General features: G+C 52.4%; 1 protein-coding gene across 1 annotated transcript; it reads right to left on the reverse strand.

Moving 5' to 3' along the window:
• Positions 1–3,948: 3,948 nt before the first annotated feature.
• CISH (cytokine inducible SH2 containing protein) lies at positions 3,949–13,255 on the reverse strand. The gene is made up of 3 exons (XM_037529798.2): positions 13,117–13,255; positions 9,328–9,548; positions 3,949–9,093 (listed from the first exon to the last, which is right to left on the reverse strand). Exons 1-3 carry the CDS (start codon positions 13,134–13,136, stop codon positions 8,561–8,563), a joined length of 774 nt encoding a protein of 257 aa, XP_037385695.1. The 5' UTR covers positions 13,137–13,255; the 3' UTR covers positions 3,949–8,560.
• Between the last annotated feature and the right edge of the window lie 3,602 nt (positions 13,256–16,857).

Here is a 16,857-nt window from a genome sequence, read left to right on the forward strand (position 1 = left end):
CTAGCACCCTCCCGGCTTACACACTGAGACCCAGAGAAGAAAGGGGGTGATTGTCAAGATGCTGAGAGGGAGTGCTAACTGCCCCACAGCCTGCAGCCCTGTTCGGGCACCTGCTGACTCTGAGTGAAGAGACATAGGGCTGTAGAGACCTCTTCTGGGCATGTCTGGGGGCCGGAAGCTAGCAAGCTGATTGTCTGAACGCAAACCCAAGACTTTGGGGCGGCTTTGAGCCACGCCTGGCTCAGAGCGATAAAGCAACCCACCCAGGATAACCCAGCTTTCCGGCCTGAGCTCAGCCCACCGGATGCCAGGCTGACAATGCAGAGCTGTCCAGGATGCCAGGGGCAAGCCCCACAGGCACTCAGGTGCTCTCTGCTAGGAGGCCCCTCCTTGTCTCTTACTTGCACTAACTGCCCTGGGAACCCAGCTCGCTTTGGATAAGCTTTTGGTGTGTCCTTGGGCTCCATGTCTCTGGGGCTTCAGGGAAAAAATTTCCTGGGAACCTGCTCTCCAAGCTGCAACTCCTGCCGTGGCCATACACCCAAAGGAGCTAGAAAAACAGGAATGTTGGCCAAGTGGAAAGGTCAACTCACTCTCTACATACACACGCAAACACACACACAGTGACGGTGTTTAGATGTAGGGCTGGGGGAGGGGTGCCTTGAGGTTACTTCTTGGGAGGAAGCTGGGGGCTGAGAGGTACTTTTAAGAACAAAGCTTTGGTCCAACCCAGACTTTGAGTGAAACCCTCACCTCTGATGGAGGACGTGCCCAGCTCTGGTGACAGGAAGGGCTCAGTCTGGCTCCTCTGGGTGTGGGGAAAGTCCCTGCAGCAGGATTCTGCCTCAGGAACATTAGTGGGTACCACTTCCCCTGTAGTCACACTATCGGGGTCTAAATCTCACCAGTGGGATCAGTGGTAGGGTAACTTTAGGGGACTTCCTGGGAAGGAATCATGGCAGTCCCAAGTTCCTACACCCCCTGCCCTGCCTGCTTCAGCCACTCCGGGGTCACAGAAGCAATTGTCTTTCCTTTGAGCATGAAGCTTTGGCCGCACCAATATGGCTCTCCCTGCCCGAGGCATGCTGCTTCTCTTCTTCGTAGGTCAGTGTTAGCTTCCACTCACTCCCTGTTCTCCCAAAACCAGATTCAGCCACTTTTTAAGCACCTCATGCCATAGGCACTACTGCTATCTCTGTTAGACAGATGGGGAAAACCGAGGTTCTGCAGTCCCAGAGTACTTGGGGCTGGAATACTGAGATTAGAAACCTCTCTATGTTCTTCCTACTAAGTTAACGTGCCTCTTCAAACACAATCAGTCAATTGGTCTGTGACACCAGACCAGTGAGGTGTTAATATCCACCTACCCTCTATACCCCCTCCCTATCCCCATGGAAGGTGCAGGGAGGCTGGGATGGAACTCTAAGCAGCCCCTTGCCCCATCAGTTCTGAAACTGTCCTCCAAGCTCAGTTCTCTGCCATAAGCACCACTTATCACCCAATGCCTTGGGCTCTAGTCCCAGTGAACAAATAATTTAGTCTGGTCTCTGCATGGGCCAGAGTGGGGGCAAGGCCAGTTCAACCTTCTAGTGACTTCTTTCCCAACCCCAGTAAAGATGAGGTCATCCACTATCTTTCATGGATCTGTCATGGGAAGCATGGTGTGTGTGTGTGTGTGTGTGTGTGTGTGTATGTGTGTGTGTGTGTGTGAGAGAGAGAGAGAGACAGAGACAGAGACAGAGAAACAGATTTCACAAGAAACCAAAGAATGATGATTTTGAATCTGTTGTGGAAAATATGTTTTCTTCTCCCCAAGCTGAAGAGACTAGGGAAAACTTGGGTTCTAGGAAGATTCCTCAGAATGCAGTAGGTGCCTGTGAGTAAATGCTGGGGAAGTTAGGGAAAGCTTCTCAGAAAAGGAGTGTTTGAGCTGGGCTTTGTAGGATGAGTAAGAGTTTACCCTGCAGAAGTGAGGTAGAAGAACATTCCAGGAGAATGACTCAATGTCGTGGGTTGTTGGCATGGAACGGCGTGGCAGTTTGGGAAGCCACATCCTGGAGCCTAGGGTAAGGCACTGACAAGATATGGGGGGTATCTGTGAATATCATTAAATGGGGGAAGGTAGGGGTAAAGCTTAGCTGGTAAGGACCTCACTCTGGAGATGGAGGTGGGTAGTAAGGGGCATCAGGATGGTCTAGTCAGCTGAGTTAGCAATGGTAAGGCTAGATCTGAGCAAGGAAGCCATGGGGAGCAGCAGGAGGGCTGCTTGGGAGGAACTAGGGCAAGGTGGACAGACTTGGAGACCCATAGGCTGGGAGTCAGTGTGGGGGTTGTTTCCAAGGCAGGAGAGTGGAGGTGTGTCGAGGAGGCAATAAAGCATCGGACTGGGCACTGGGTGCCTGAGGGGTCCTAAACCAGGTGACACTGCCGGGGAGCAGGCAGCAGACTCTAGTTCAAGAGTTCTAAGTTGAGGGAGATAACCCTGGTCTGGGATTCAAAGCCTTAGACTCCAATTCCATATGCCCAATCCCTCCCTGGTGATTGATGACAAGCTACTTTGCCTCTCTGCATCTCAGGTGAGCATCTTTGAAATGGGGCTGACCCAGAGGTACCTGGCCAGCTTACCTCCTCACTGTAACTCACTCCTCAGGGCACAGACCACCGAGGCTAAGAGTAACATGTGTGAGGGAGACCTCCTTCACAGATAGTGGATGGCCTCACCTTTACTGGAGTTGGGAAAGAAGTCACTAGAAAGTTGAACTGGCCTTGCCCCCACTCTGACCCAATGTAGAGACCAGACCAAGGGATTTGTTCATCAGAACTAGAACCCAATGCATCGAGCAACACATGGTGCTTAGGGCAGCTTGAAGCTTGGAGGACAGTTTCAGAACTGATGGGGAGAGGGGCTACTTGGAGTTCCAGCCCAGCTCCCCTGCATCTTCTATGGGGACAGGGGTGGGGTGTAGAGAGTGGGGGGAGGGACATTAACACCTGACTGGTCCATTTCACTTCAAGTGGAATGAAAACAATGGACAAAGAATGGACAATAAGGGGTCTCTCTGGTGGCACAAGGGGTTAAGCATGGCACTATGAAGCAATCTGCAGCCTCTGCAGCACGGGTTCGATCCCCGGCCAGCCAGGGAGCATCCCACATGGCGAGCAGACCTCTCCTGTCTTGCCCGCTGCTCCCCTCAGCAGTGTATTTCCGTTAGTCTGCCTGTTCTGTTCCCCACTCTGTCTCTGGTGAATCCTTTCACCCCCCTGCATCTCTGGCCTGTACCCCAGCTCTTGTATGTATAAATAAATAAATCTTAAAAAAAAAAAAAAGAATGGACAATGAGAGGTGCAGCAGCTGCCAGGTTAAACCCTATCAGATGCTCCTCACATCACCCCATAAATACTCCTCGGTCCCCCTGCCCCTTGGAGAGATCCTGTTTCTCTCCTCATTTCATAGCCAACTGAATCTCCTAAGGTTCGATGAGATTGAAGGCAATTCCCCAGAACAAAGGCCATGTCACACAATCTAGACTGGAGGGGAAAGGTGGGGGTAAGACAGGGAGCAAGGGGCCTCCCCTGGTGGTGCAGCGGATGGAGAGCAGCGCTGTGAAGCTGTCCGCAGCCTCTGTGACGCAGGTTCAGTTCCCGGCCAGCCAGGGAGCTACCCACACGGCACGGCAGACCTCTCCTGTCTCGCCTGCTGCTCCCCTCAGCAGTGTATTTTGGTTCATATGCCTGTTCTGCTCCCCACTCTGTCTCTGGTGAATCCTCTCACCCTCCCGTGCCTCTAGCCTGTACCCCAGCTCTTGCATAAAAATAAATAAATCTTTAATAAAAAAAAAGATAGGGAGCAAGGGGGTGCTAATCAGAATTAAATCACCCGGGTCCCCTTATATCAAGAGTTTCAGATATGGGAGCCCCAGCCTGCTACGCAGAGAGGCCATGCAATGACCTTTTGGGTAGCAGGCTATGCCGTATAATCTGGGGAAGGAGCTCTGGACCCTGAGTTAGGGTTGGGGATGATGCATTCACCATGGGAGGTTGCTGAATTTCTGGCAAAGTTTAAACCTGCTTCATAGTAAAACTGGTATAACAGGTTGGTGCGAAAGAGCTGCCCAGGCCTGCACTGGATCCACTTCTCCTGGAGGAAGAGGACCCTTTGTAAGGTACCCAAAGTCCTCTGACTCTCCTGGTCAGCCTTATTTCAGGACCCTTGCCCCTCCACTTCCTTGGGCAGCTAAACAGGTCAAGAGGGTTCCCATAGGTGAGAGGCGCCTGCCCAGCTCTGCTCTGGCCCCACACTGCCTCAGCATTTCAGGATTTCTTGAGTTGGCAGATTAAAAACTAGTCCCAGGTGCAGGGCTCCCACAGATCCAGGGGAGGTGAGAATTCTCAGTGGTGATGGTTTAAGCACCCCTGCAAGAACTTCATGAATAAGAGGAAACGAGATGACCTCGGGGCACTGAGCCCAGGGAGAGACATTATACAGGGTCAGCCTCTCCCCTAGCTGCCCTGGCCTGGCTCAGCTCCAGTCCTCCTCCTCCAGAAAGCCCTGGTGTAACTCGCACCCCTTTTGCACGCCCTCAGTACCCTGTGGTGCCACAGCTTTTGTATGTCAGAGCAGAGTGGTGGTTACATGTACAAGGTCCCAAATCAGGGCTTGAACCCTGACTCTGCTCTTTGCAACATGCGCAACCCTGAAAAAGCTACCACTTCTCTCAGTCTTACCTCTGCAGCTGTCAATGGGGACAGCCTCCTCTGGCTTGCGAGGCTTCAGGGAGAACTCAAGGGGCACAAACCCCACCCAGTACCCAGGATAATGAAGTTGCAGCCTTCATCTTCTCCTGCTCCCCACCATAGCCTAGACTTCTCAAAATTCCTTTCTGACTTCCTGTCCCCAAGGCCTCCTGGGTCCATTCTCACCCAGCTCACAGGTTCACCCCTTTGAAATGAGTATTAGGTCATCACATTTCCCTGTTAAACTCTAGAGGCCCAAGAACCTCCACCACACCAGAATGAAATCCATGGCCCCTCTGCCTTTCCACCCTTCGTCTGTCCCTTAGCCCGCCCGGGCAGCCATGCCTGACTCCTTCCTTCCTTCTGATCATGCCAAGTATGTCCCTGCTTCAGAGCCTTTCCCGAAGTTGTCTGCATAGCCAACTTCTGTTCTTTGCTCAGCCGTCCAGGCTTGATGCCACTATGCTTCCCTGCCCCTCAGCTGTGACAGTGTCCCCAAACCCAAAGCCACATTTGCCCTGCCCCTACTTTGCTCTCTTTACACTCTCAAAACTTGTCCTGTTCACTTGTTTGTCTCTCACCCACCAGCCCAGGAGCCTCCTGAGGATGGGGACCATGACTGTCTTGTTCTTTGCTGTGTCCCCAGATGGATTCTGGTCCATTTGGTGCCCAGGAGCATGTGTGCCAGAAAACTTGATGGGTGCACAGCCACCATCTGTTCCTGCCTGTCGGTTGTAGGGTCCCCTGCATCCACTAGACAGCTCTCCTATTTCTCTGTGGCCAGATCTGGCAGGGCATGCCAGAGTTGATTGCATTGTCTGGAGCTGTTAGACAGGGTCTCTGACTGGGTCTCAGGCTCCATGACACACTCTCCACTGCTCCTGTTCTAGGCTGCACCACTCACTCCCCTGATAGGGAAATATGAAAAGAAGATTGAAGCAGAAAAACTGTCAGGGGTCAGAAGTGGCTGGCAGCCACTCCCCAGGTCAGATCTGATGCTGGCTTGAGCTCAGCCAAGGGTGAGGGTGGATAGAACCCTGATGGGCAGGCCAATGACCCCAGAGCCTTTAGCAGGCAAGGAGGCAGGGGTATAATACAGTGTCCATGAGTAACTTGCTTGGAGGCTATCACCCACCATGTGGCAGTCCAGGGGCAGCTGGGCAATCAGGACGCCTCAGGGTTAGCTCTGTAACTCACTTCTTTTTTTTTTGGTAACATTTCTTCAACTAGTCCTTTGCCCTCTCTGGGCCTCAGTTTTCTCATCCATGGAATATGGGTAATATTTAGACCTATTCCCAGGTGGTGAGCACCTCATGAGGTATAAAAGTCCTTGTCCAGTGCCAGCACCTAGCAGGCACCTGGAGACATCTGCCTTTCTGTGTCAATAGAGTTTTCTGCACTTCCTCTTCCGACAGCAACTTTTTGTCCAGGTCATGGCACCAGTGAGGGAACAGCCTGCCTCTGGTGGCCCTCTGTGTCTGCCGCCCATATAGGAGATGACTCAGATGTGGGGATGGAGGGGTCATCTCAGGCATTTTGAGAGTCACAGAGGGATGAGATTCATGCTGAAGGAATGAGGAACCAAAGAAGCACGACATCCCTGGCAGGGCCAGGGTGACCTGGAAGACGTGCTGTCAGGTCCTGCAGCCAGCAACAGGGAAGGTGCCAAGCTAGACACCTGTGCCTGGGCATCATTCCTGGTGAAGAAAGCCCTCACTCCCTCACCCACATCTTGCTCAATCTCACCCCAAATCAGCTCCATTTTTGCCACAATTATCTCCATGTCCCCGTGTCCCGGGCCTCATAATTCTTTTTATCCTTGCCTGCCTCCTTCTTGTCATCAACATGTCACTCCTCATAGCTTCCTGCTCTCAATCTGCCAGCATTTGCCTCTTCTCATTTGTCTAAGGACTTAGAAAAGAGGATGGTTAGAACCATTTCCAAAATAAAGGTCAGAGGCTATGAATGAGGTTCTGAGGAGCTTTTCTGTGTGGCATTCAGGCAAAGGTGCCAAAAACTTCAGGATACAGCGGCATTCCAGGAGCTGAAGTGTTCTAAAATCAGACCATGAGATAATGAAGAGTTTTCATTTCCATTTCATCAGAGAGTAGAGAGAGCTCTTGCACCCACTTCTGGTGTGCAAGGGCCTGAGTGGGAAGAGAGGTTCCCCCAACCCCAGCCAGACTCAGCCAGAACATTAACAGCTCCAACTTTAGGCCTACCTGCCAGTTTACTGGCCACTGTCCCCCACTCAACTGTTTTGCCCCTCTGCATAGAATGAGGCCTCCTGAAACCTCCCTGTGGTCAGGAATATGAGCTTCCCAATCACGCCCTGGGATCTTCACACTTCCTGTACCTTCTCCCTGAGAGACCCGTCCGGACTTCTCTGACTGTTGGCCTCCTTACCTCAAAAGATGCTGCCCCGGGAGTGGGCCACAGCATCCCTCCCCCAGAATTCTCCACTTTCAATCTTTAATTGGCATCCCCTGTTTACACAGCTCTCAGGTGAGGCGCCCCTTTGTCACTGCCCTGTACCTGGAAAGGGCCCAGGCGGTAACTCTGCAGGCAGTTCAGCTGAACTCTACCTTCCTGCCTGCCATCTCCCAGAGAAACTGAGAGGAGAAAGACTGCTTCCTGCCCCTCCAGCCTTCAGTCAGTACACCCGCCTTCCCAAACACAGCCTGCTCAGCCACGTAAGGCCTCGGCTGACACAGACATAAGGTGGGGGATAACGATAATAACATCAAAGAGGACAAATGGTGGACAGAACTCAAAAGAGGCCCCACCGACAGCTCCATAAACAAAAGGTACAATTTTATTGTCATTAAGAAAAGTCAGTGGAAGAAAAAAGATGACCAAACTGTTTTTCTGCTATAATAATTATTTTATAAAGTATTATCAGATCTGTATTTCTTTCCCTATCTCACGTGCAGGTAACTTCCCGGCCAGGAAGTGGACCCAGGAGGGCTGGTCAGCAGCCCTAGAACTAGCACCCCCCTTCCTGCCATACACACACACACTCCCTCAGGACCTGAGCCACAGCGAGACCAGCTCTCTACAGACAGGGCTCTGCCCTGCAAAGGGGTAGGCAGCAGGCTCTGCTGGAGGCATATACTTTTGCTCCATATTCTTGTCCATTGGCCCATCCTCCTAAAACCGGGCTGGGGGCAGAAGAGGACAAATTCACAGGTGGGTGGGTCAGCTCCAGGACATCCAGGTCTGCCTCGGATTCAGCTACACATCTCAGGATGGGCTCTCCAAAGGGAGGAACCAGAGAAGCTGAGGTCTCTGAACACTCAGCAGTCAGGGCAGGGAGGTGGGGTTGGCTGATCCCAAGACCAATGCCAACAAGAATAAATAAATAAATACTGTATTACTGTGCAGCTCCCCAGTCTGGCCTGCTCCCCTACCAGGGGACTGCCACCATCAACCTCAGTTCTCTGGCTGCTATCCAGAGAGGCCAGCTGGAAGGAGGGGACCTGCCCCACCCTGTGGACTGAAAAACCAGGCTGGGAAAGTCTGTACAGTTCAGGAGGCCAGGGCAGGCCCAGCCCACAGGGTGAGACAAGGTCCTGCCTATCTCCCTTTCTTCTGACACATGGCTTACCACGTGGAACTATAGGGGAACTGGGAGCACGACCTCCAAGTTATGAAATTTCGCACTACCCCTCGCCCCCAGCCTTGTTCCTCTGGCTCTTCCTGATCCAGCTGCCAGATGCATGCAGGCACCAGGATAATTGGAGAGATAGTGGGAGCCCACGTACAGCTGGGGCCCGTGTCCCCTCCATGGTATGGCTGGGTGGGGCAAGGTGAATGCTCGGCTGGGTCAGAGCTGGAAAGGGTACTGTCGGAGGTAGTCAGCCATGCGCCGCGGCAGTGGCAGGCAGTCCACGTCGGTCACCAGACGGTTGATGACAAGGCGGCACAGGTGCTGCAGGCTTCGGGCACTGCTTCTGCGCACAAAGGGCTGCACCAGTTTTAGGTGCACAGCAGTGGCCATAGGGGCAGGCAGTGCTGGGTCACTGGGAGCATCTTCCTTAGGAGTAGGCAGGGCCGGGCTGGGGGCAGGGTCAGGGCTGTCGCTTCGGGTGTCAGCAGCACAGGAAGCTACATAGTGCTGTACAAGGCTGACCACATCTGGGAAGGCCAGGATGCGCGGCCTGGACAGGCAGTTGGAGTCCAGGCGGAAGCTGGAGTCGGCATACTCAATGCGCACGTTGGTGGGACCACGGGTGGTTTTGACTGACAGCGTGAACAGATAGCTGGGGTGAGTGCTGTCACGGACTAGGAATGTGCCTTCTGGCATCTTCTGCAGGTGTTGCCGGGCCTCGCTGGCCGTAATGGAACCCCAATACCAGCCTAGGCAAGTGGAGAGGAAGCCGAGAGACTGGTCACAATGGAAATTAACTGAGGGCACCAATTCAGGGTAGGGCAGACCTCTGCCTCCTCTTTCACACTTCCCTTGGGGAGCCTGTTTCTTCCCCATCTGATTCTCCTATGCAGGATCATGCCTCTCTAATCAGAATCTACAGGCAGGCTATGCTTCCCCATCAGACTTCCCAGGGCAAGGCCAACCTCCCTCCTCAGACTCACCAGATTCCCGAAGATAGGAAAAGGTCTTGGCTATGCACAGCAGATCCTCTTCGGGGTCCAGTTCCTTGGGCTCACTCTCTGGCCTGGCTGGAGTCTCCTCTGCTACTTCTTCCAGCAAGGCCCCAGCAGGTAAAGGCTGCATAGCTGGCTCAGGCAGTTCCAGGGACTGGGCCCACAGGGGCCGCTGCCCAATCTGCTCCACAGCCAGCAAAGGACAAGGTCTAGAGGGAAATGGATGGAAAGTGAGTAGAGGCCCTGTGTTCCCCCCATTTCCAGATTCCCTATACTCTAGACTGGCTAGTCTATCTCACTATGAACCTCAGTTTCCCCTCTGCTCTCCCACGGGCAATGACACTACTACCCCAGCATTCACTTGTCAACACAAAAGTCTCCTTGTTGGGTTAAGACGCAACCTATGAAGGGTCTCCCCGGTGGCGCAAGGGGTTAAGACACAAACTATGAAGCTATCCGCAGCCTCTGCAACAAGAGTTCGATCCTTGGCCTGCCAGGGAGAAACCCACATGGCGCAGCAGACCTCTCCTGCCTCACCCGCTGCTCCCCTCAGCAGTGTATTTCAGTCAGTCTGCCTGTCCTGTTTCCCACTCTGTCTCTGGTGAATCTTCTCACCCCCCACGCCTCTGGCCTGTACCCCAGTTCTTGTATGCATAAATAAATAAAACTTAAAAAAAATAAAAGACGCAACCTATGAAGCTATCCGCAGCCTCTGCAGCATGAGTTCAATTGCCGGCCAGCCAGGAAGCAATCCATATGGCGCAGCAGACCTTCCCTGACTTGCCCGCTGCTCCCCTCAGCAGTATACTTTGGTTGATCTGCCTGTTCTGTTCCCCACTCTGTCTCTGGTGAATCCTCTCACCCGGCCCCCCGCACCTCTGACCTGTACCCTAGTTCTTGTATGCATAAATAAATAAATCTTAAAAAAAAAAAAAGGCCCCTTGTTTACTTCTCCCATATATGGGTCCTCTTTTGAAAAAGACTTTTTTAACCTCCTATATTTATTAATCAGCAATTAATCTCTTTCTCTATTTTATATCAATCAAAAACACAGATCATTCCCTATTGGCATTTCTAGTTCACGGTAGTCATTTGGTGTCCCACCACACTGATAGGACCCACTACAAAGCAGTTTTACATTGGTGCCCTCCTGGCTGAGGTGGGCTGATTAAATGGCACTGGTTCTGGTTGAGTCATGGGATGGGCCTGTGTGTGGTCCTCCAGAGAGGTGCCAAGATTATGGTAGGAGACTTGAGGTCATGTTGTCTCCTCGTAGATTGAAAAGTCTGTTGAAGAAACTTGGGTCCACACTGGCCAGGGCTTATAGACTAGAATAATCTTCCCAAACAGGTCAATCTCCCATCCTGTTCTCTGCCCCTCCTAGCTGAGGTGTGGACAGTGGCATCTAAAGGCACTGAAAAGTTCCACCTCCCATAAATACGAGCGCCCACAAAAGAGCAGGGTCCTCATCCAGCATTCCAGATCCCATGCTAGCAAGCCAGCCTACTATGCCCTATGATATTATACAAATCTCGCTCTTCACTAGGCCTCAGTCTCCCTGCCTTCAATGGAGTGGTCCTGCCAGCTCAGATACTGAGAGGTTCAGCCATATTCTTAGCTGGCTAGCGTTAGTTGCTAAACCAGCCCCAATCTCAGCTGTAGTTTTCCTCTAGGGGAAGCCCACCCAGCATAGTAATCCTGGGAGGGGGGGCAGTGTATGATCCTAGTTCCCAAGGAAGAGACCACAGAGGTAAGTGTTCTCTCAGTCCTCACAAAACACATTTTCAGGCCTCAGTTCTAATTCCAGTCCCTGTTGGGCCTCAGGAAGCCAAGATGAAGCCATGGGCCTTGCCCACAAAGAATATTTATAACCCAAAGCCCTAAAAGCAAAGGGTATCATGGGGGAGTCAGCAACTGCCTGGTCATGCACAGAAGCTGTCAGGTCAAAGGAAGGAATAGGGGGAAGGCATTCCAGGTAGAGATGACAACATAGGCAAAGAGTGCTGAGTATTGCTTATGAGGCAGAGAAGTGGGTAAGAGCCAGGTCTGACAGTATAGGTTATAGGTGACCTTTAGAAGATTTTGACAAATCAGGGCCCACTCAGGAGAAGAGGCCATAAGACCAGAGTCTGCTCATTATTTTCTCACACCCACTTTTGCTCAAGTACTTTGGGAGCTCTGGAATCTCACTCAGAGAGTTAAAGGCCAAGTTCCAAGAAACTGGCTAGTGAACTTCCTGCGGGGGTCCAGAGTTCAATTCAGGCCCAGGAAACTTCCAGCAGCATGGTGGATGGCTAGCTTAGGCTAGACCAAAGCTTCTGAGGGTGGCCATGTTCAAACAACTTAGCAGGACACATGTGGGCTATATGGGTCCCCACAAACTCCAGATGAGAGACTGTATATATGGAGAGGGGTGTGCCCACGGCTATGTCATCACCATGGAGGGGGTGGTGGCTGGTGTTTCAGGTGTGGGTAGCCCTGTACATGTGTGTGCCTGCTGTGGAACCCAGTGTGTCAGTTCCACCTGGGACACATGCCAGTTGGGGAAAATTCAGCCCTGGGCTGGGGTGGGGGGGTGTCTCCTCAGCAAAGCTCATAGCCTAAACCTACAATTGAGAATCCCTGCTCTCTACCCCAGGAGGGCACCAACTGGCCTGTGGCTCTGTATGTATGAAAGTCTTAAAAATCTTGCTCCTCAACACCCAACACTAGCCCCGAGGTTCCAAGGGGGCCTTCAAAGGGAAAGAGAATATGGGATTCCAGAATCCCACATCCTAATCTTTCGTCCTCTGTGTCCCAGCCCTTCCAGGAACTCAATTTGGGGGCGCTGGCAGTGGAGGGGGTGTTCAGGAGTCCCAAAATTCAGAGGCTAGAGACAATTAGAGCTACACAGGAGTACAATCATTCTAGCACTTCTAAGTCTCTTTCTTGCTCAGAGCAAGGGACACTTTGAGGCTTGCCCCACCTTCCACCCTTCCTCACTAGGTACCTTGCCAGTTTTGATAAGTCAGTCTCTGGGATGCCCAGCTCTGCCTGGGTGTGGAGAACCCACTTCAGCTCCTTTTTCTCTCCCTAGAGTTTTCTGAGCTCCTATCAGATCTGTCTGGAAAGCACTAGACTTGTTTGAGGCTATCAGTCAAAGGAATGTGCCAAGAATGCTCAGCTGAGGGCAAGACTCTGTCTTATTAGCCCCCACCCACCATGGCTAGTGTTTGGGAAACTTGGAAAAGAGACGTAGGAGCCACGATCCTCCTTCCATTGCAACCCAGGCTGTGCTGAGAGGAGGGGTAGAGATTGTGGAGATGCTCCAGGCAGGGCCAGATCAAACCCAGGCTCTCGCAAGAGCTGCCTGTCTGGGACGAGGCAGAGAACTCAGACTGTCTTCCCAAGACGCCCCATTGCTGGTAGCTGGTGTGGATGACAGGGCAGACGGGGGCAGGGGCTAGTCCAAGGTCATCAGCAGATCCTGTTGCCGACAGCCTAGGTTAGAGCACTATGGGCCAGAAGGGGGTCTGGGGAGGTGAGCCATGATTTGGAGGGGCCCACTCCCCAAGACATGCTACTGCGGGTGTCCGTCTGCCCCAGTCAGAACCAAGGCGTAGTCTAACCAGTGTTCCTTGTGCTGCCAGCCTACTCCCAGCTTCCCTACCCAAGGTCCTTCCGCGCTCGGTCACCTCCGGTCCATTAAGCCCTCTCAGTAACCGGCAGCGGGCACCAGGCGGCTACTCTTCCGCGTGCGGGCGCAGAGGCTGGGTGGGGACCGAGAGTCGCGCTTACCCCTGAACGCAAAGGACCATGTCCCGGCAGCGGCAGCGGCAGCTCCGGAGTTGGGCTCGAGGGGCCGGCGGAGGCTGCGGGGGGCAGTGGGCGCGGATCGCGCTGAGGGCAGACTCCCGGGGCGCACGGTCCGCGGGCCGGGACTGAGAAGCCGCGGCGCGGGCGGTCTGGGAGGGCGCAGGGGGCGGGCCGGTAGGGCGGGGCGAGCGTCCTAATCTTTTGTCCTCTGTGTCCCAGCCCTTCCAGGAAGCAGCGTCTTCCTAGAACCGCAGGCTGCGCGGCCGGGCCCGGGAGGGGCGCGGGCGGGGGCGACCACTCCAAAGTCTGGGGCTGTGGGCCACTTAAGGAAACGCCTTTGATAGATTTCCAAGAACTTTCCAGGAAAATAGGGCGGGGCCCAGCGCGCCGACCAATCGCAGCGAAGGAGGCGGAGCCGAGCGGCCAGTAAGGGCCAATGGCAGCACAAGGGCTCAAAGTGACGTGACCGGGAGGGGTGGTGCTTGTCCAAGAGGCCGGTAGGGAAAGACCGGGTTGGAGCCGACCGGGGAAGGGCTGGGGCTCTGCCGACCCGGGTTTGGACTTCCTTCCGGCACGCCTCTCCGTCGGGGGCCGGCGCCCAATTTCTCCTTAGAACCGGCGGCCGCGCGAGGGCTGGGACGCGCGTCTGTTCCTCTAGCCGGCCTTTGCCCCGCGAGGTCTGTCTGGTGTGCCAGCGACCCCGTGTGGGCCGCACCTGCTCCCTCCGGACTCTTGTGAGACTGGAGGTGGCATGGGTTGGGGTTTGGAGAGATTTGTTAGGGGAGGGAAGGGGAGAAGAGGGAGGCCCCAGATTCCAACAAGTCCCTGAGGGTTAAGCGCGCAGCCACCACATTCAAAAGGATCCAGGTGGGGACGTTTTCTCTGGCAGAGTGGGAGGTGAAAGCACATCTCAAGCTTTAGCACAAGTCGGCCATCCAGGGCCATTCCAAGCCCGCTGTCTCACCAATCAAGGAAGAGGTGATTACCAACTTGGTGAGGCAGAGAGGGATGATAGCCCCCAGCTAACCCCACAAGAGTCCAGGGGCATCTCTGGGCTGGCGAGCGTCCCAAAATGCAGGAGAGAGACCTGGAGCTCCAAACACCCAGAGATAAACTGAAGGTAGGGTAATAAAAATAAGGGGGCAGAACAGTGTTATCCCTTCTTATCTACATGGAGCATTTACTACATATTGTCCCCATTATGCAGATGAGAAAACTGAGCCCCAGGGAACAAAATTCCTTGTTATGAAATAGCAGGGCCAGAATTTGATCCCAATGGAGTGAGAAGTTTATGCTTCAACCCTCTATCTTTTCACAGTTCACTGGGCACATCAGGGAGCATCTAGCCCTTGGGTTAGAATGAGGTGTATGTGTGTGAAGGGAAGGATTTGGAGGGGTGGCAGGGTTCACTCCCCCACTGCCCAGTGTTTAGATCTAGGTTCCCAGAAAGGTGAGCTTCAGGTCCCTGAGCAGAGTTGACAGACACCTGGTAGTGTTCAGAGACCCGAATAATAATAATAATAATATCCAGGCTTTGCCCAGGGCACACAGAGCTGAATTTGCCCTGCCCAGGAAGGGGTGGAAGATGGGACCCAAAAGCAAAGCCCTTAAAAAATTATTGGTTTAAGATGAGAAATGACTTCAGGGGACCCATTTATCTGTAAATTTCCTAAATGGAAGTTGATCTTCAGTGTAGCCCTGACAGCCCCTCCTGAGTAAATCAGAAGTTGATTTCTTGAGGTGGAGGTGGTTGTGACCTCAGTACCCATTTTGATTACTAGGGTACTCGAAGAACTCAGCTTGTATGGGACGCTGTCCTTCTAACAAAAATTGTCCACTGCCCTATTACTATGAAGACAAAGGGGCTTTGTAGCTACCCAGCAACAGAGCTAGGATTTGAGCCGGGGTGTCCGTGGATTCAAACCCCAAGCTTTCCAATCAAGAGAGATAAACTCATACCATTCGCAGCAACATGGATGGAGCTGGAGGGGATTATGCTCAGTGAAGTAAGTCAGAAAGAAAGAGAAAAATATCGGATGGTTTCATTTATAGGAGTAACATGAAGAAACCAAACAAGGCATCAGGAGAAAAAAAACAAATTGGCAGGCAAACTATAAATCAGAAACATTCAGCTGGGGGAGGGAGAGGGATCAAAACAGGAGAGAGAAGAGCACAAGAGACTATGGTGATGGTTCACAGGTGTTCTGGTAGTGGTAATTTTATGGGGATTATACCTGAGAGGAGAATGAACAACATTGTAAAAAGTATATTAAAAAAAAAAAAATTCTCAGGCCTCCCTGGTGGCACAAGGGGTTAAGACACAACCTATGAAGCTATTTGCAGCCACTGCAGCATGAGTTCGATCCCAGGCCAGGGAGCTACATGGTACAGCAGACCTCTCGACTTGCCCACGACTCCCCTCAGCAGTGTATTTCAGTCAATCTGCCTGTTCTGTTCCCCACTCCGTCTCTGGTGAATCCTCTCACTTCCTCCCCCGCCCCCACCTCTGGCCTGTCCCCAGTTCTTGTATGCATAAATAAATAAATCTTTAAAAAAAAAGTTTGCCTGCAACTAGATGTTAAGCTCCCTAAGAGGAGAGTGTATGCATTATTCTTAAAAAAAAAAAAAAAGGAAAAAATTCCCAAGCTCTCTACATTAAGACTCTACCCCTTCTCTCTAATGATGCTTACTACATGCCAGGAACTGTCAGCAATTTATAGTCTCATTTTGTTTCTTACTTCCACATATCTGTGCCTGAGGAAACTAAGGCACAGAGAGGTTACAATATACCCTAGATTTCACACTGGCAAGGAGTTAACTGGGCCTTGGAGCGTAGCTCTCTACCCCCTCCTCCACTTCCTTGCTAGGACCTGAGATGTGCCAACTCCTAAGCATCCTTCAGGATCCAGTTTCCTCACTGAAGATTCCCTGCTCTCAGGCCAGTCAATATCCAAGCATTGTGGGTGTCCCCTTGAAAGTTGCGTAGTTTTGTATGTAAAGTAAAGGGCCTCAAGGGTTTTACCTTCCAGCCACCCTTTGTGAATCTATGCATTTCACATGCATGCTGTCAACAGTGGTGTACTCCAGTTTTGCCCAGGTGCCTGCCAGCACCAGATGTTGTGGGTCCCTTAGATCATCTCATCATCACCTCTCCTGTCCTGACTGCTCCCCCACCCACCACTGCTCTGACTGCTGGCCCACACTGCCGCCCAGTGGCAATTCTTCTCATTTTTTTCGCTTGCCAGATCCTCATAGCCTCCCATTCAGGAATAACCCCCTAAGCCCCAAGGATTGGCTCACCCAGAACAATCACAAAATGGATCACAAGAATACAAATTAGGGCCCTCCTCAAAGTCTGACTCATTTGGTATCTATATTCTCACCATGTGCAGCCTCTCCTCTCCCTGAAAGACAATTCATGTGTGTATGTGTGTGTGCATGTGTGTGTTAGGGTTGAGGGGATTCTGTACACACATATAAACACAGCCTCCAGATACTCATTGGACCCCTTCTAAAGGCCTTGATCCCCATCCCCTTGGAAAAACAGCCATCATGGAGCAACATATGGAAAAGTCTGCCACCCTTGTTCTAGCTCAACCATCTGAAATACCGAATCTTCCCATCAATATGGAGGTGAATACGGCAGATGGTTGCTGAAACATGAACACTGAGGGGAAACATGCATGCTCACTCTCCTGAGTTAAGGGAGCAGTTACAAAATAT

Source organism: Talpa occidentalis, unplaced genomic scaffold (assembly GCF_014898055.3).
Source record: "Talpa occidentalis isolate TD23 unplaced genomic scaffold, MPIMG_talOcc4v2.1 talOcc4.10, whole genome shotgun sequence".
NCBI lineage: Eukaryota > Metazoa > Chordata > Mammalia > Eulipotyphla > Talpidae > Talpa > Talpa occidentalis.